Here is a 19,262-nt window from a genome sequence, read left to right on the forward strand (position 1 = left end):
ATTATACCAGACTTATATTGTCAGATAAATATTTAAGTTGTTTTACTGTGAATTTGAAGCGCACACCTAATTATAATATGATAACTAAAGCATCTTATACCTGTTGTTTTAGGAGTATGATCTGTCCAAGCAACAATTCCATCAAGTCTGTTCTCTGCGCGTCATCATTATAGTAGTCCTATAAGCAAAAACCAGTTCATCATAAAACGCAAATATGCAAAAGTACTGTTCTAGCTGATGGCATGAGCTCATATGACACTTTAATTCGTTATATGATCGATCAACTTATAAATGTGGACGGTTCCTACATCTATGTATGCTTAATATTGTAATATAAAAGGTAGTTAAAATTTGGTGAAGCCTATCTGTGTAGCTTGCATGTATACTTAGAGAACAACTTCATGATAAAAATATATTGTCGTCATGGTGTGTTGGACGAATAACTCAAAATCCTACTAAATAAATAAATTTACATGTGTTGTTGAATTATTGGCACGAAAAGTCATCGCAACAGTGTACACTACCATATTAATCCTTCTCTTATAATTGGGGTCACTTGCTGGTAATTGGATCATTATGGAATATGAATATTTTACGTGCACGAATTGAGTACTATCGGTTTGTATGATTAATCGTTTATCGGATCATCTCATCGTCATCAAAATAAATAGCTAGCTAGATAATAGGATTAGGAATAGAGCTGGATTGTACCAACTTTGTCACATACTTAATTCTGATTGATACCCTCTATTGGGAGTATGTAAATTGCATAGAATCCAGCACATATGTAGAAATAAAATCTACCATTAACAACAAATTTTAATTAAGTATCATCTGGTGTCATCTACTGTGGTGTACCTTGTATTTGGCAGTGATTTAGGGGAACTTAATTAATTAAACTATAATTGGTATTAATTTATCTAAGTTTAAGCCAAACACGTATGCATATATATTGGACGGATCGAAAGGAATCTTAATCGAATAGAAAGACCATTATATTAATGCAGATACTTTTGAATTGTGTTTCTGGTTGACCAGAACTAGAAATAAAAAACTCAGTTAATAAACGGTTACGCTAATCACATAAAACAATCACATATGCCGCAGTATGCTAGAATATTTTTCACAATTCTAGAAATATAAGAAATCGAGAATCGCTTAATTAATTTATGTGAGGAAGTGTAGTGTTGTTCTCAAGCAATAATTAAATGTTAATCCCACTTTTTCCTTCAAAATATTCGCCGCAACAAACGCAACCTCATGTGCTTTTGTTTCGCCCTTCTCCGGTTCTCCATCTATATATACTAATGCGAAATCTATTTTATAACCCCTACCACCTCTCTCTCTCTCTCTCTCTCTCTCTCTCTCTCTCTCTCTCTCAAGTAATACTCCATTTTTTCTAGAAAATCTCAGCTATGGGAAATTGTTTGAGAAATAATAACAAGATTGCATCACAAGATTATGAGAAGCATGAGGCAGCAAAAGAAGCAGAAACCCTGGAAGCCAGAAAAACAGCAATGCCGTTGCCGTCGAATTTGAAGCAGGAGAAGAAGTCTGTGAGGTTTAATTTACAAGAAGATCATCAAAACAGTAGTAAAAGAGTTGATGGTGGTGATTCTAAAACTGGTGGGGCTGTGAGGATTAGACTGGTTCTCACACAGGAGGAGTTGAAACAGCTGCTGAATTATAAGAAAGATTCAAACCACTCATCTTTGGAGGAATTGTTGAATGCTGTCAAATCCAGAGGAATTAGGGTGTCTGAAATTAATGGAACAAGTAGTGATGATGAAAGCATAAGCAGTAGTAGTTGCTGGAGGCCAACTTTAGAGAGCATTCCAGAGGATCAACATTGATATGTGTATATATATACACTAATTGTATCTATATATATCTATCTATTGGGTTAGTATTTAATCACCATACCATCATTGTACTACTGTTTGTTGAGTTAGTACTAACTTCAAGTCTGCAAATTTGTTCAGTTGATTCATTATATGTTCGCCATCAAAAGCCAAAATTTGTGGTTTACTTGTTCACGATAATTACTTGGGTTTCTACTTTTATGTTGCATATATAAGTTAAAGGCGCAAATCAGAAAAGTAGGTGATCGTTCAACCATCGAATAAATTACTAATTCATTTCTGCTTTAAGTTGCAACTGCAACCAAATTATTGTTCAAGACAGTTAGGCCATTAATTTTTGGAACTTTTGAAAGAGTATGGTAGTTGCAGATTTGAATTTAACCCAGTTGGCTCTGCACCAAGTTTGACACATCCCGACCGAAATCAGGGCATGCTGGCCGTCACGTGAGGGTGACGTAACCATATGTACAGTGCGGAAGCTAAGAATAATAATAAAAGTACGAACAAATAAAAACCAAGCTACTCACAGGGTAGTTAACATACATGTGCAAGCATAAGTGTGAAAAATAATATTCAGAGCACAGAAAACTAGTGCAGTCCAGAGGAACAACACCAACTAAAACACACCTACAAGGGTCTTACACTGGTGATAATTTGTCAGATATGCCGTGAATCCCTCGAGAGCCACCAAAAGAGCAACCCAAACTAGAACCTGAAGGGGCGCAAAACAGAAACTGTGAGTGGGCAAAAACAAAACTTTTCAAAATCATTTCATTAACAAAGTTCTAACCCCTCGCCGTAAAACCTGTATAGTTTCCCAGAAAATAGAATATATACACATATAGAAAACATGCTAAAAAAATATGCCATGTCGAATGCCTCCACATAAAATGTAAGTAAACCAGGTAATGTCAAACAATGCAATGTAATCTATCAGCCGGAGTCACCTAACATGACCTGTACGGCTGAATCTAGAGCTCAAATCTCCAACTCACTAACTATACATGCACACGAGTCGGAACCATCTAAAATGGTCTATACGACAGGACTGAGTGTAAATAAGTACGCTCAAGTGCTACGATCACGTGAAGACTAGGCGAATAATCGCGGATCACCTACGAGTCGGAACCACCTAAAATGGTCTGTACGACAGGACTGTGTACCTAACTTGGATCTAAGATGAGCGTGTGGTGCGGGAGGTGAACATCACGTGAAGGACTGTGCCCTACTCTGGGCGGGAGCACTAACACCGGGGGTGCAGGTTATGAGCTCTCTAGGCATCATACATCACTGCTAATCATAAACATAAACCATAACTTACCTAGCACTTACATGTGCGTCCGCAGCACCAAACATACATATATGCAACCATTAATGCATAAATAAATAGGCAAACGCAATGCATGGCATTTAAAACATATAAACATTTCATTTCATTTTCTGGGAAAATCATAAGTATATAGGTATATACGGAAAATCAAAAGCCTACTCACTAGTATGTAGAAGGGTCATAACCCCCTTGCCTCGAGTGACTGTGCTCGTCCTCGGGATAGGTCTCACCTATATGCAAAACAACTATAAAAACGTTAATTTAAAGCACATAACCAAAACTAGGTAATAACTTCTCAAACAATACTCAAATGGGGTGCATAAATACACCAACATGATCTACTCAACCTCACGAACATCCCCATATTTTTAAAATAATTTTCTGACCCCCCACGCGCCGGCCACGCGCAGCCATGCGCCAAGCACGCTGACGGCGTCAGTTAACGCCGTCAGGTATATTCCGTTAAAACTAACATATTTCGTTAAAGTTAACCTAGCGCCGTTAGGAATATTCCGTCATTTTCTTCGGCACACCTCTGGTGCCGTCGCCGTCGCCGGAAAAACTTCAAACCTTTGTTTCTCACTCGATTTTCAACCAAATTTCATGAAATTTGTACCAAAATGAAGCTTACAACACGTAGAACAAAACCTTACCACTTTCAAGCCCTGAAATTCATGAAATCTCGCCGGAGAAACTTCACAAAATCCGGCCAAACTTGCAACTCACGATCCCGACGTCCAAAACCTTCCAATGAACCACCCCGAGCTTCTTAAGGACCTCACTAAGCTTCGTACAAGCTTCAAATTCTCTGAAATAGGTATGGTTGAACTCGTATGAACCTCACGAACACAAAGGTAAAGTTCTTTACTTCGATCCGTGACGTTTTTTAGTGCTTTGGTTCTTGTCTGTACTAAAACGTAGAAGGGAGAGAGAGAGACACACACACACACACAGAGGACAGAAAAGAAGTTGAGGATGAGAGTGTGGGTGTGTGTGTGTGGTCCAGATGCAGCCAACCAAAACCCCAAAACAACCACACAACGAAACATAACCACTAGGGGCAAAACCGTCATTTCACACCTTGCTAAAAATCCGGGACAGGCTGTCACAAAGTTCGATGCCCCCACCTTATAATTTAAACTAGAGGTATTTGTCAATTTCCTCCCAAAACTTGTAAGGAGTTACGAGTTTCCCTCCTAAACTTTAATTTTAGTTGATTATCCTCTGAACATTTACAATTAACCAATTTCCCCTCTGATGTTAGATCTTGGAATTTTCATTCAAATTTTTATCCATTTTGGTAACATGGCAAATGTTTGAGGGCAATAAGTAATTTTATCCCCAATACGGACAACATATTGCTTTTTTCATCGTCTTGTTCTCTTCCGCTAGCTAACTCCGTACACTTTTTGTTTGAATTAGTTATGAGAGTCCAATTACAAGCTGCAAATTATTGGCTTTGCACTCAATTTTCCAAAACAAAATTACCTTTTTGACCATATATAGTTGCCATGTATTGTCCGCATGACCAAGATTGATGAAAAATTGAATGAAAATTTTCAAAATTTAATGCTAGGGGGAAATTGGCTATTTATAAAAGTTTAAGGGGTGTAATTGGTTAAATTAAAGTTCATGAGAAAATTGGCAGCTCTATACAAGTTCAAGGATCAAATCGACAAATAGGTCTTTAAAATAAATTGGAGTATCGCTCCTAATAAAAAAAATTGGAGTGTAGTGTTTAAGTTTAGATTTAGAAGAATGCATGCATTGCCTCCGATAACAAGGTTGTAATCGATCCTACCTAGAGAGTTCGTGAGGAGCAACAGAAAACAATAATAAATGGACGGTCAAGTAAGTATAAGATTTCGAGTTCAATTCTCATAAATAGTGGGTTTGATATTTAATTACAACCAATTTCTCTCCTTAAAATTATTGTATCAAAGGGAAAAAGAAAAGTAAGACATAAATAACAATCAATTTTAGTAAGCTAATATCAAGGTATTTAAATATATATTGGGTATGGCTAATTGATAAATCGACCCACACAGCATATGGGGTGCTTTGCCGTTTGGCATCTGTTGGGTTTTTGGCTAACTGACAAATTGTCACACAGCATATTTGATGCGTATTCTGGCATGGATTTGGGCAAGATTGTGCTCTTTCCTTTCGTCTATCGTTTACACTAAATCCTTTCTTTTCGAATCCTTCAAGACGACACGAGTCACTCATCGTTTACACTTATATGTCATGTTAACCGTAAAATAATTGGATGAATTCGGTGAATTAATCATAATTTGTCGTCAGTACCAACGTCTTTTAAGCCGTTACATCAAATTCAATAATCATCGGTCACTAGTTTTAGACTGTTTAGATTTGATCCAATTGTGCAACCAATGCTTAAAAATACTCAAAAAGTTGAACCAGTGGATTGAAAACATTACGAAATATCTAATTGAGAAATTATTGTATGGTGTTGCAAGATCACCGCGTGGTATAACAATCTTCTCGTGTTATAATGCGTAACAATATTACAGTACCATACACTTCTCAAAAATTCTGTCCTCTTGGTCACATTTCTCGGTCGCATAGTAATCGATGATTCTTAGAGTACTCACCCTTATATTTAAAATCAATAATCAAGATGAACAACCTATTCATTTATTTTCCTTCCCGTTAATATCAAATCAAAAAACGAGTCACCATAAATCTCTGCATTCTTCAAGCTGTTTTTTTTTTTTCTTGAACAAACAAACAATATTATTCACAGTAAAGGAGTGAAAGATTAAGCTAAACCTCATAATAAACTAATAATAATGTGTTCAAATTCACATTTGATGAAAATCGAGCAATAATTCGTTATCATAATTGGGTGGGGTTTGAGGAGGAGTTAGATTCATCATGTGCCATGAACAAAATATCACATTGGTCGTTTATCGTGTTCAAAGGCACAACACTGCCTATAATCTTGGTGCCCTTGAAAACCCAAGGTACATATTTAAATGCTTTAGAACAAGCAAACAATCGGAACCGGAAAATTATTCTACTGCTCGAAACTATATTTTTAACCCTGTCGAAAGACCGACAAACCAACAAGCCTACACAACCTGGGCAGTGTTAAAATGAATAACCAAAAATGGCCTCCGTCCCGCGGAAAGGGATCGTTTCCTATAATTTTAGGGCCTTTATTTTCTTCCTCACATTCAATTGAAAACGCTTCCAGTGAGATGGATAACAAGTCCTCGGAACAACGCGATTCAATTACTGCTTGCTTAGGTTCCTGATAACGTATTGAAGAATGCCTCCGTGGTTGAAGTATTCCAATTCCACCTGCAAGTGCAACCATATCACAAATGAGCAACCTAGAAAGAGATCTTTAATGACGAGCTCATGCTCACGAAAACGTAGTAGTGTTACCGAACAGTATTATCACCGAACATTACTTAGTTTTAGAATAAAACGGAAATTAGACAAAAGCAATATAATACACGGATGATGAAAGTAGCAAGTACCTCAGTGTCGAAGCGAACAGTGCAGGTGAAAGATTTTCCATTGTCCGTTGTGACAGTCACATCTTGGCCAGGTTTAATCTCACTAATGTTGCTAGGGAGGTCAATGGTATAACGTTCGTGACCAGTCAATCCTAGCGTGTCTGCATCCTCACCGGCCTTGAAGCAAAGAGGAATGATACCCATTCCAACCAAATTACTGCGATGGATTCTCTCGAAACTTTTAGCAATCACTGCTTTAACGCCCTGTTGCATGGCAAAAGTTAGTCAACCAAAGAAAAAGATTCCATAACGAAAACTTGCAAACTCATTCAAATGGCTGTGTAAATTAACTCACCAATAGCATTGGGCCCTTGGCGGCCCAATCCCTAGAGCTTCCACTTCCATACTCGGCTCCAGCTATCACAATAGTGTCATGCCCATCAGCCTTGTATCTCTGAAATAGAAACAGAACATTGATTGAAAAGTTTTAGTGAATAGTTTTCTGTAGTTAACAAAAGATAGAAATTTGTGCAAATATTCGGTGGTAACTCACAGTTGCTGCATCAAAGACAAAGAGCTTCTCCCCGGAAGGAATGTGAACTGTTTTTGGACCTACTTCCCCATTCAAAAGCTTGTTAACAAGGCGGATATTGGCAAAAGTTCCCCTTGCCATAACTTCATCATTGCCACGACGACTTCCATAAGAATTGAAGTCTTTGCGATCCACCCCACGCTCAAGAAGGTACTTGGCTGCAGGACTATCCTTGTTGATGCTTCCTGCTGGGGAGATGTGATCTGTTGTAATACTGTCACCAAAATTCAACAAGCAGTATGCATCCTTCACTCCATGGGCACCGGGAGGATCCATTGTCATTCCCTTAAAGTATGGGGGCTCATGAATGTAGGTTGAATTAGGGTCCCATGAGTACAGTTTGGATTCGGGAACTGATAGCTGATTCCACATGGGGTTGCCCTTAGTAATTGAGTCGTAAGTGCTCTTGAACATATCTGGCAACACGCTGGATTGCACTACCTACAAACCATATATACGTACATGAATCAATTTTGTATACTACTAGAGTTTTGCAAGAAATCCAAAATTCTAATTTACCTCAGCAATCTCCTCTGTGGACGGCCAAATGTCCCTGAAATAGACACTCTTACCATCCTTCCCTGTTCCAATTGGCTCCTTATCAAAGTCAATGTCAACCTGGAAAATGAAATTTAACATTAACTCGTGTCGATGATTGGTTCATATGATGGATGACTGCTGGCAGAATAACTAAATACATAATTAAAATTCACGCAGCATAAAAGGCATTGTAATAGTAGTAAATGAAAGTGGGATAAAGAGAACATGCAGTAAATACTATTTAACAATGCTTCAACATCCAACAATGTCTTATTAATCAATTTTCTTGTTAAGAAATCCGTAAACATGCCAGCAAGCAAGTGATTCAAGGATTAGGGAACGAGGGATATCCCAAGTAATCTAATAATATATTTTTATTTTAGAGATTATAAATCTGATAAGAGTTCCGAATGACAGGGTTTCAGAAACTATTTTCCTCAAGACCAGAATACAGTGATGTTCGCATATCACTAGAAATGTAAATAAAATCATTCTTCCCTATTCTTCAGAATAAAAAAAAAATGTATTATTTCTTGTGAGGCAAACTCCTATAATCAGGGTGCACACGCACACATAAAAGGAACTCGAAAGACCCCGCCATCAAATAATAATCCATCTCTATAACAAAGTAAATACAAGGAATAAACAAATAAAGGAGAAAGCAAGGAAAACAAATTTAGGTGGTTAACTGTTGTCCATAGATGAAGTTGAATCACAAAACCAAAAACATAAAGCCACGAACATGAAAAAACAAATACATTGCACCCTAAGCAAGCATGACATACCGTTCCAGCAAGGGCATAAGCAACCACTAAAGGAGGAGAGGCAAGGTAATTAGCTCTTGTTAATGGATGAACACGGCCCTCAAAATTCCTGTTTCCAGAGAGCACAGCAGCTGCTACAATGTCTGCAGCAGAAGGATAGGATTTCAGATCCACATGCTAGAGCTACAGTAGAAACTCATTAAATGGGACTTGAGTTCTTGTGAAGAAACTAATTCATGTAACATGTAAATATGCTTGAGTTTTTCAAATTATATAATCTTTAGGAAAAAATAAACACTAACACTTCAACATTACCATTTTCTGATATAGCAGAAGCAACACTTTCATGCAAATCCCCTGAATTCCCAATGCATGTTGTGCACCCATATCCAACAATATGGAAACCTTGTTGATCAAAATACTTTTGCAATCCACTGCATCAAACATATTAACATTCAATAAACAGTTTGTATCTAGTTTTAATAACTTTGATTCTCTAAAAACAGAAAACTACCTGTTTAGTAAATATTTTGTAACTACTCCAGAACCCGGGGCAAGACTTGTTTTCACCCATGGCTTGACCTGAGTCACCAGCAAATCAACATTCGATTATACATATACAAAAAGAGTTATCTTGCACAATTTATATTGCAAACAAAAGAAAGAAAAGAAAGGGAAAAAATGGTCATTGTTGATGAGAACTACAAGATTGCCTCACCTGTAGACCAAGTTCACTAGCCTTCTTTGCAACGAGAGCAGCCCCAAGCATGACACTTGGGTTTGATGTATTTGTGCAACTTGTGATTGCAGCAATCACAACACTACCATGCTTAAGCTCTGCTGGCTGTCCCTCGAATTGAAACTTCACCACTTTGTTTTGCACCTCTTTTGGTATAGCAAATCCCTACATTCAGCAAGAATTTTAGGAAGGATGGCACACAACAAACAGAATTGCAACTGCAGCATTATCTCAAATAAATAAAATAAAAACAGAGTATCTAACAAATAGTCTTTACTCAAGTCCATTATGGATCAGCAAATATGGCAAGTTCGTTTTCCAAATGAAAAAGAACATTCAGAAAATTTAAGGAAACACTAAGGATAATGACTTACCTTGAACCCAACCTTGCTATCAAGACAAGCATGCCAATCAGATTTCATGTCTTTCAAAGTCACACGGTCATGAGGTCTGCGCCAAGAATACCAGTTATAGATGAATATACCCAAAACAAAAAACAATGACTGCAAATTACAAATTGAATGATAATAACCTCTTGGGTCCTGAGACACACGGCTCGACTTCTGAAAGGTTCAATTCTAGGTAAGATGAGTATACCCTTTCAGATTGAGGCTGAAATAAAGAAATGTTAGTCAACAGATGCATCTCACACAAAGTTTGAAAGGTTGATTCAGATAATTAAAGAAGAACTAAAATACTAAGGAGCTCTTACCTCATTATAGTCAACAAACAATTTATTTGCCCTCAGATAACTTTCAATCATTGACACCTGTAAATTAATCAAGAGGTCACACATCTTTAAAAGAATACTACTTACGAAACTAATTATTCGGTAAAGCACTCACAGTCTCGTCACTTCTGCCAGTTAATTTGAGATACTGCAAAGTAACATGATCAACAGGGAAGAAACCCATGGTTGCACCATACTCAGGGGACATATTGGCAATAGTGGCCCTGTCAGCCAATGATAGTTCACCCATACCATCCCCTGCAGACACATACAAACACGAACCCATTATATAGCCAGCACATAACAAATGCAATTATTACTTAAAATTACACATAATCGGAATCATCTTACCATAGAATTCAACAAATTTTCCGACAACTCCGTGCTTCCTCAGTATTTGCGTGACAGTCAAAACCAAGTCAGTAGCAGTAACACCATTGTTTAACTTTCCAGATAACTTGAACCCAACAACACCAGGCAACACCATGCTCATTGGCTGTCAATTTCAAAGAATATTGCATTAGAATAAAATTCGAAGTGAGTCTAAACTATTAGCATGCAACGATGCAAGCGTGCATCAAGGTGTATTAAACAATCACATTAAAAATGCCTTCTAATCTCCTTATGTAATTTTCAAGACTTCACATTACCTGGCCAAGCATAGTAGCTTCAGCTTCAATACCTCCAACTCCCCATCCAGCAACTCCTAACCCGTCAATCATGGTTGTATGGGAATCAGTTCCAACCACACTATCAGGGTAGAGTAAGCCATCATTGTTGAAAACAACCCGTCCAAGATATTCAAGATTAACCTGAAATTACAACATGTCCACTAATTTTAAACCAAATCCATGAGAATTAAAAATTTCTACAGAGACACAAAGGTTACATAAGTATACATAGCTATTAAATGACAAAAAACATACTATTTAGTCCTTACCTGATGAACAATGCCAGAACCCGGTGGAACAACAAGCATATTATGGAAAGCAGTCGAACCCCATTTAAGGAAAGCAAATCTCTCCTTGTTTCTATGGAATTCAAGATCCATATTGGCCTGCACTGCATTTGCTGATCTTGCAACGTCAACTTGAACTGAATGATCAATAACAAGATCTACAGGAACCTGCATGATGCAGAATTTTGTTTAAACATACATACTAAAACAAATGTAGCAGCGAATACAGTGAGTACAATATCTGAAAGGGGCACAAAAAATACACTAAATTTGCAATTACAAGTTTACAATTGAGTTATGATCGAAAGTGCTGATACCAAATCCCTGGTACAGTAACTGAAATAACAAGACTGAATGCACATAATAAGAAGTTAAGAACTCCACATACCAAAGGATTGATCTTCTTAGAATCACTCCCAAGATTGTTCATAGCATCACGCATACAAGCAAGGTCGACCACAGCTGGAACTCCAGTAAAGTCCTGGAAACAAAGTCATATAAGCATTGGAAAAAGAAAAAAAAAATATACTCAATAACTTTGTCTTCTATATATCCTACAAAGGGTAAATGATACTCCCGAATTACCTGCAAGAGCACACGAGCGGGCTTGAAAGGAATTTCGACTTGCTTTGGGGCACTCTTTTCCCAATCAATAATTTTCTCAACATCCTCCTTCTTGACTTGGAAGCCATCGCAATTACGGATAGCAGATTCCAGAAGGATTCTGATAGAGTAGGGCAACTTATCTGTTACATATACGCACAAGAGGATATAAATAATCGTACAATTACACGAAACCGGAAAATAGTATTCAGATAACTGAGTGTTAGAAAGTTACCAATCCTTGGGTCGTTCAGAGAAGGAAGGCTGTAGAATTTGCCAAACTCGCCGCCTCCGGGCTTGGGAAGACTGGTCAAGTTTGCCTTGAAAGGATTTTCGGAAGCTGCAACCACACAGATGAACGATCAGAACCCAAATTAAGACTCTAAAACCAATTTCTAAAAATAAATTTATAAAATTACCAGAAAAGCCCACAATTTCAAGTTTTCTATCTAAAAATTCAGATTCTACAACACCAGTGTCACATTCATTCAATAAGAAAAGTGTTTCATGAATTGAAATACGAGAATTAGATCGAATTCAAAAGAGTTTCCGAGTCATTTTTCAGTTTTCTCAGCAGCCAAACAGTATTCATTTCGCAACTACAAAGCAATAGCAGCTGAGCTGCAGAAGCTTCAAAAACACCAAAACCAATCCAGATTTTCAAAAACAACCACAAAACAATAACGATTCAGATAAAAAATACAAACTCGATGAACAATCCGAAAATAGAAACCCCGAGAACTCCGGAATGAGAGGAGACCCGTACCCATGGAAGCGATCTTGCGCTGGAACTGTTCGATGACGGGAGCGACGGCTCTGATCTGTGAGCGAAGCGTGTAGGGGGAGCGCCAATGGACACCGCCGTGGCTCCAGCGAGGGAAGGAGCGAGCGGCGGAGGAGGAGCTGAGAAAGCGAAGGGAGGCGAAGTGGTGGTGCGACGGCCTGATGGGCGAAGAAACGAAGGTTCTGGAGACGGCCGAGGAGGAGGACGAGAAAAATCGAGCCCTAGAAGCTCTGAGGAGGGACGAGGCAGAGCAGGACGCTGTGTTCATATACATGACGACGATCACGCAATCATAGACAAAACGATGACAGCGGATAAGGATTTGATTAGAGAGAGACAGAGAGCGTGTGATGATTGAGGAGAGAGAGAGAGAGAGACAAAGACAGAGGAGTTATGGAAGGGAGCGGAGGAGGAAGAGGCGTGTGGAGAGCGAATGGGGTCTAGGGCTGCGTGCCGCGCTTCTAGAAGTAGACTGGCTGGGCTGAGCCTGTGAGAGAGAGAAGGGAGAAAGAGAGAGAGAGGGTTCTATGAGGCGCGGGGAGGTGGAAGGAGCATTAATAGGACAATGTCCAATCAAGTATTTCCACATAACTTCTTTGTCTATTTCCTAATTGTTTGACCCGAAAACTAATGTTCAATTTGTAATTACGTACTCCAGAAACAAGCTCCGATGTCCACCACGCAACGTGGAATGTTTTCATATGTATCAACGGTTAAATGTGATTTTTTGATGTATAAAGGATTAACAAAGTGTATCAAGTGAATCATGTACTGTTGTGTATTTTGATTTATTTATATGGTAGTATGTGTTTTACTTGAAATTCAATCATAGTTTCATCACCTTGCGTAAAGGCACCCTGACTTGGTAAATAGTTAGACACTCTCACAAACATATGCTATGATATGTAGGTATCATCCCCCTTATGTAAGTACAACATTCCACGCATACATGCGCTGTCTCAGTGAGGGTGGTTTGTCAGTTGTCATCGGAGTTTTTCTCCTTTTATTGCATTCATCTTAATTAGATAAACAATTCAATAGTATAAACTGATCATTGCATTATTCGAACAAAGACAAATTTAGCTACATTAAGTATGTCATTGTTGATGTATCGAGTTCATCACGTATTAATGTGCGTGCATTTTAGTTTTTCATAAATGACTTGAAATACAATCTGACATCATTCACCTTAGATATTAGTAGCTTAACTAATGAGATGGTTACTCGTCAAGCACTCTCATAAAGTATGAGTTCCAATATTTCAATCAATTAAGGCTTATTCGTTCATATTATTTTTAAAATAGTACATTATTGTGCCCTTTTTGTGTTGTTGAACATGTGCACAGATTCGGATTTTATGGTCATTTTATCAAAAAAAACTACTCTATTTACGTGAAGTTGGGAGAATAAAATAGTAAACAAATCCCTAATAATATTCTACCTCCCGAAAGTGACTTTCCAATGGACTTTGACAAGTGGTGCCACATCCTACTATTCCACTTTCTCGGAAGGGAATTCGAATCCGGACGAGTAGGGTGTCAAATTGCTAATTGCCTTTTGCCACTTCGGTAGGCTACCATTCATTTCTCATATTTCCAACCCCAAAAAGACGCTGCAAATTATGTCTTCTTTTTACTTTATTATTTATGGATCAGGGTTGACGCACGCTTTTAACCAGCATTTTAGCATTTATTCTGTAGAGTTCATTTTGTAATGTATTTTAACGATATAAAATCGTCTATATTTTAGTACATTATTTCTACATCATTCTTGTAAAAAATTAGACAAATTCAAAACCATTAAGACATTCATTCATAGTGAAGAAAATTTGACAGATACGGTTCTGCAAATAAACACTAAATTTAATCAAACGGTCATGTTTTATCAATTTGAGTTTTTTTTTTTTTTTGTATAAATGATATTTGATATAAGATATAAAAGATAGACGGTTAGATCTTGAGTCGTTGAAATACATGAGCCTAATATTATATTTTAGTTTACTTATTAGGTCTCCCTTAATAAAAAGTTTATTTCAAGAGAATGTAGGGCCTATTAGATGACTTAGACTAATAATCTATTGGTAAAGTTGGACGATTGAAATTCTCTTGAGAAGTTTCTTCGTCCTTTTATCATCTTTGAAAAAAGTTATCAAATGAAGATTTAGAAATGACTAAACATCATGTCCGAGGAGAAAGTTTGAGTTGTAGACTTGTAGTCATCACGTTATTATTGGTTTATAAGTTATCACGAAATTTTTGTTAAGTCGGGTGAGTCTCCTTACGAAATTATTTATGATATGAAAATCGAGATTCAAACTCAGACAAAAGAGGTATCATTTTATCGAGTTGATTGAACTCAAATGGACTATTGTAATTCGATAGAGCAATGATATAGAGATCAAAAATTTTAAACCAAATTGCAAAACAAATGATGTGTTATCAATAAGAAAAAAACACATTAATCGACACTTAATTAATAATCTAATCATCTACAACCATATCATTTAGTTTGTAAATTTAATTTAAAAAATTTGGTCTATTGAACATTACTCAATTCGATAATGATGCTGCAACCATATTCTTGACTTTTCAATATATTAATGAAGAATCATTGCAAAGTATACAAAGTTTCTTAAAAATGTGTCTAACGACTCTTCATATAGTGCTTGTAGTATTAATATCCAAAAAATAGGTGTCAAAGTCATCGTAGGCACTCAAATGAAGTAATTAAATCATCAAAGGGCACATATGTGACGAAGTATATTGCCCCATATCGGGATGCACAAGCTTTTGTACAAGAGCTCTTACGACTCTTCACGTTTTGCCCCCTCAAATTGTCCCATAGGAGAGATTTTTCAATGTGATCAGTACACGGAATGGTACATTACGTATCACTATATAAATGGTGGGATAAGTATGGTACACCACGTGTCACTATACAAATAGTGGAATATGTATGCTAAAAAGTTAATAACTTAAAAAATAAAATTTCCTACCACTCCTATTAAAACACCTGGTGTACCACTTGTGTTCTCGTCACAACTAAAAATTTCTTGTCCCATAGAAATGCACTGATCTATATTTGGCTGCTGCCATAATAAAAAAAGGGAAATTCCGTGACCTCTTCCATTTCAAAATATCGTCACATCCATAAACAATTATCGTTTATAGGATTTGAAAGTGAGAGGTTCACGAAACTCTTATCTCTCATAAATTAATGTAGTAGTTTTAAACTCTCTCTTCTTAATAATAGTAATTTAAAAAAAAAAAAAAAGTAAAAAAAAGTTACTTAGTACTATGGTCTAGTGATATTCTTCTTCACTTGAAAGTAAGAGGTCTTAAGTTCGATTGTCGCCAAATGTAAATTTGAACCAAAATATTGCTAGCCTATTGCGATAATTAGCCCACTCCCACTCCATTTGTAGAAAATATTGTTTGTTTAAAAAAAAAAAGATCTATTAGACCCACACTTTTGTCTTATTTTCCACTCACATTATAATCCCACTCACCCAAAAAAGTTAAAAAATTAAAATGCTATTTCTCTACCCACTATTATTCCCAAAATAACCTTTAATATATACATACATATGAAATTATTAAATTGTCTTTAAAAAAAACAAATAATATGTAAATGAAAACCACTAAGGTTTGCAAATTCAAATGAAAACGACAAATGTATCCAAATTTAAAAGAATTCGACAATGAAAATTTCAAAAATACAATGGACAAATTCAAATGACCTGCACACAAATTATTCTTCTACATTTTCAATGCAAATATAATCTTTTATCTCTTCCATAAAAAACGTCATCTTCCACATGTTTAATGAAAAAGTCATCTTCTAAGTCCATTGATATTTTTTTACTTTCTCTGAATGAAAGGAGATGAAAATATGAATTAGGGTTTAAGGTAGACAAATCGTCTTCCACACACAACTTTTGTTTTTAAATTAAGCAAAACAGAATAATTAATGTCCTTATCAATCTTTTTGCAAATGGACGTAATTAAAAAAATCATTAAAAGGTAGGTAAAAAAATAAGACATTAAGATGAGAATAACATTATTCATAAAAAATACAATCTACTCTTTTCATAAATAATATCAATACTATTACATTACAACGTAATAAAACATCTTTCACTAATATTTCGTTTCCTTCAAATAAATTTTACATTTCACTCTATTTCTTTGACATCTTCAGTAACAATTTCTTTCACACAAGTTGTAACATGTAGGAGAAATACTAAGAATACTCTTTTAAATGTGAGATGTTCCATGAACTTTAGCAATATCATGTTTTTTGGCATAACTCGTAACAAAATTATAAAACATTGCACTAAAAATATGAGATGACAAATGACGAATGATGGAGATTGCAAAAAGGGACCACACCACAGTGCCACGCCAAAAATAAAATGAATAAAAAATAAAACCCTACTGTTGAAGTTTCCGCGCCTCAAATCTTTGGTTTTGAAACCCCGGCAGCGTCCTCTCCCTCCACTTCTTCCCGCCTCTCTCTGCTCCCACTCCCAAACATTAAAAGCCCCCAAAACCTAACCCTCCCTATCTCTCCAAACCACCACCAAATCTTACATTTCTCTCTCTCTCTCTCTCTCAGCCATGAAACGCCGATCTAGACTCCACCGACGGTCCTCCCCCAACCGGTCGGCCGAGCCATTTCTCAAATACCTAAAGCCCGGCGCGCTAGCCCAAATCCGAGACTCCCGAATCAGCAGGGCCAGATCGCACCAGCTCAACTGGCTCTCTCAGATCTGTGTATCGCCGCCGTTATCTCCGGGGCCCGACGCGGGTCTTCCCCAGGCCAGCGCGATGGAGGGATTCCCTTGCTTCTCGGGTCGGATCTACGGCCCCAGATGTCCCCAGCGGAAGAAGCTTGCGGCGTCCAAGTCGGTTATGTTCCTCAGCCCCTCGAGCCCGGTTCACGACTCGCCCGATCCGATAATCGATCTGTTTAGTACGGACATTCTTGCTGCACATTGAATTGGAAATTGTAGAATGTTCAGTTGAACCATTGCTGTAGATTAGGCCTTCTAATTTGTAGTTTATGTGGTACTTTGGTGGACAATTGCTTAGATACAGCTGAGATTATTAATAAAATTTACCGAAAAGTTCCGAAGCAATTGCTTTTTCGAGTGCTGATTTATGATTTGGGTGTTGAATTGGAATGCGCTTAAACGGTTTGATGTTTTGCATTCATTGGGTTGTCAATTGTCACTCAATTGTGATGGCTTCATAAAGTTGTGATGAATTTACTGAATTGCGGTGTTTGACTGCTTAAGCCGCAAATTGAGTTATTGTGTGTGAATTATGTGTCCTATTTTCCTTCGATGGGTTTTCGTCCTGGGATGACTCTAAATAGGTAGTAGCGATAAAGAAAGACGGCTTCTTTGGTATGCTTGTATTCCGCGGGATGGCATTAACTGTTTGACGTTTTGCACTCATTTGGAGTTGTCATTAAATTTTGATGGGTTCACAATGTTGTGCTGAAATTACCTGAATTGTGGTGTTTGGCTGTTTAACGGTTCATCTTGTTTGTGCAGTAAATTGATTAATGTGTGTAAATTATGTGTCCTGTTTTCCTTAGATGGGGTCTGGTCTCAACACAAATCTAAATCGGCAGTGTGATAAGGAAAGACGGCTTCTTTGGTATGATTGATGGTCATTTACATGAATCCGCGTTTCTACTTGGCATTGTGGTTTGCATCTTTGGTAGTAGCTCATGTTTTTTTTTGTCTGCGCAATCGATGCAAGTCCTGTAGTAAATAGTTTATGTTCTGATATGGTCACTGCAAGGGGAGAAAGATTGGAGACGAAAAGAGTGTTGAAATCTCTTCCCATCAATGCCTTCCCTTTATTTCGGGTTTGTAGTTGTAGTTAATTTCCGAATGTATCATCAACTCTAGAGAGTTTTCGGCTTCCTTGGATACAACGCTACTTGTATTGACTCATTAACTCTACTAACTTTTTAGTAGAGGTCATTCAACTCAAAGACGCAAGAATGTAGTGATTTGGTTTCTGATCTTGGTGCCCCACAAGAAACGCTTTAACTGTTTGATGTTCGGAACTCATTTTGTTTATGGCTGAGGTTCTGCATTGTGATTGTTGATGTCTTAATTTGTGTATCTTGTTCATGCCCTAAGTGTAGTTATTGTTGCATTCGATTTAGGTATGCCGAATCTGCTGATAAAGAAAGAGGGCTTCGTGGTTAACTCGTAAACATCGGTGATTTTTAACTGCTGCTATTCTTGCCTGTACTTGTGGTAGTGCTCACTTTTGCTTCCATGTTCTTCCTCAGTATCATTTAGATTGCATCCTGTCATCCTTTCAGTGTGGTTAAAATTCCTTTGGTATGGAACATGCACGCGTAAATTTGCGTCCTGTCAAGGAATTGTCCGAGATAACTGATCTATTTTCCGGTGCTTCTTGAAGACCGGAGCCATACTGTATGATTTTTACTTACTCGTTTTCATCGGTTCCACTTAGCAGAGTTGCAGCAAGGTTATTGGATGCAGTTTCGAGAAGTAATTCCTCCTCTTCTCTGTTAATTCGTTCTTGGATACAAATCCATTCATGTGGTCCTTGTCCTTCGACATTGCTCCTGTTTATATTTCATGAGCTATTTTCCGAGTGTTGAACCACTGAAAGAGCATATTTCATGAGCCGCGCCAAACACTCCTATAACTGCACATATGATACCTGAGAAATGCTGAGGGGACTCTCTCAAAAGTGAGACTCTTTCTAGACGCTTTGACATCTCATGTTTTTTGCACAATGTTTTATAATGTTGGCATGAGAACTGACGTTACATTGTGAGGTGTTAGAGAGTCTAGGAAAAGTCTCACTTTAAGAGTC

General features: G+C 37.3%; 3 protein-coding genes across 3 annotated transcripts; 2 read left to right on the forward strand and 1 right to left on the reverse strand.

Annotated features, from left to right (window-relative positions):
- Positions 1-1,087: 1,087 nt before the first annotated feature.
- On the forward strand, positions 1,088-2,042 carry LOC103944535. Its single transcript, XM_009355003.2, has one exon. The coding sequence runs from the start codon at positions 1,416-1,418 to the stop codon at positions 1,851-1,853; it is 438 nt and encodes a 145-aa protein (XP_009353278.1). The 5' UTR covers positions 1,088-1,415; the 3' UTR covers positions 1,854-2,042.
- Positions 2,043-6,093: 4,051 nt separating this feature from the next.
- On the reverse strand, positions 6,094-12,902 carry LOC103944536 (aconitate hydratase, cytoplasmic). The gene is made up of 20 exons (XM_009355005.3): positions 12,373-12,902; positions 11,842-11,946; positions 11,589-11,749; positions 11,392-11,484; positions 10,986-11,171; positions 10,696-10,857; positions 10,397-10,541; positions 10,161-10,303; positions 10,028-10,084; positions 9,848-9,927; positions 9,690-9,765; positions 9,295-9,480; positions 9,091-9,158; positions 8,892-9,010; positions 8,598-8,719; positions 7,792-7,890; positions 7,234-7,713; positions 7,036-7,134; positions 6,702-6,944; positions 6,094-6,519 (listed from the first exon to the last, which is right to left on the reverse strand). The coding sequence occupies exons 1-20, from the start codon at positions 12,662-12,664 to the stop codon at positions 6,451-6,453; spliced, it is 2,985 nt and encodes a 994-aa protein (XP_009353280.1). The 5' UTR covers positions 12,665-12,902; the 3' UTR covers positions 6,094-6,450.
- A 4,107-nt stretch (positions 12,903-17,009) lies between these two features.
- On the forward strand, positions 17,010-17,390 carry LOC103944538. The gene has a single exon (XM_009355007.2). It carries the CDS (start codon positions 17,010-17,012, stop codon positions 17,388-17,390), a length of 381 nt encoding a protein of 126 aa, XP_009353282.1.
- Positions 17,391-19,262: the final 1,872 nt, after the last annotated feature.

The sequence above is a fragment of a genome, unplaced genomic scaffold (genome assembly GCF_019419815.1).
Source record: "Pyrus x bretschneideri cultivar Hongxiangsu unplaced genomic scaffold, Pyrus_bretschneideri_v1 Contig12, whole genome shotgun sequence".
Lineage (NCBI taxonomy): Eukaryota > Viridiplantae > Streptophyta > Magnoliopsida > Rosales > Rosaceae > Pyrus > Pyrus x bretschneideri.

What these genes read in the sequence shown, in the direction of transcription:
- LOC103944535 (XM_009355003.2), top strand. Translation starts at nt 1,416, where the DNA reads ATGGGAAATTGTTTGAGAAATAATAACAAGATTGCATCACAAGATTAT.
- LOC103944536 (XM_009355005.3), bottom strand. Translation starts at nt 12,664, where the DNA reads ATGTATATGAACACAGCGTCCTGCTCTGCCTCGTCCCTCCTCAGAGCT. An exon ending in CTTATGCCCTTGCTGGAACG is followed by an intron (nt 7,891 to 8,597) that starts GTATGTCATGCT and finishes TTCATTTTCCAG; the next exon opens with GTTGACATTGACTTTGATAA. An exon ending in CTGTTCGCTTCGACACTGAG is followed by an intron (nt 6,520 to 6,701) that starts GTACTTGCTACT and finishes TTGCACTTGCAG; the next exon opens with GTGGAATTGGAATACTTCAA.
- LOC103944538 (XM_009355007.2), top strand. Translation starts at nt 17,010, where the DNA reads ATGAAACGCCGATCTAGACTCCACCGACGGTCCTCCCCCAACCGGTCG.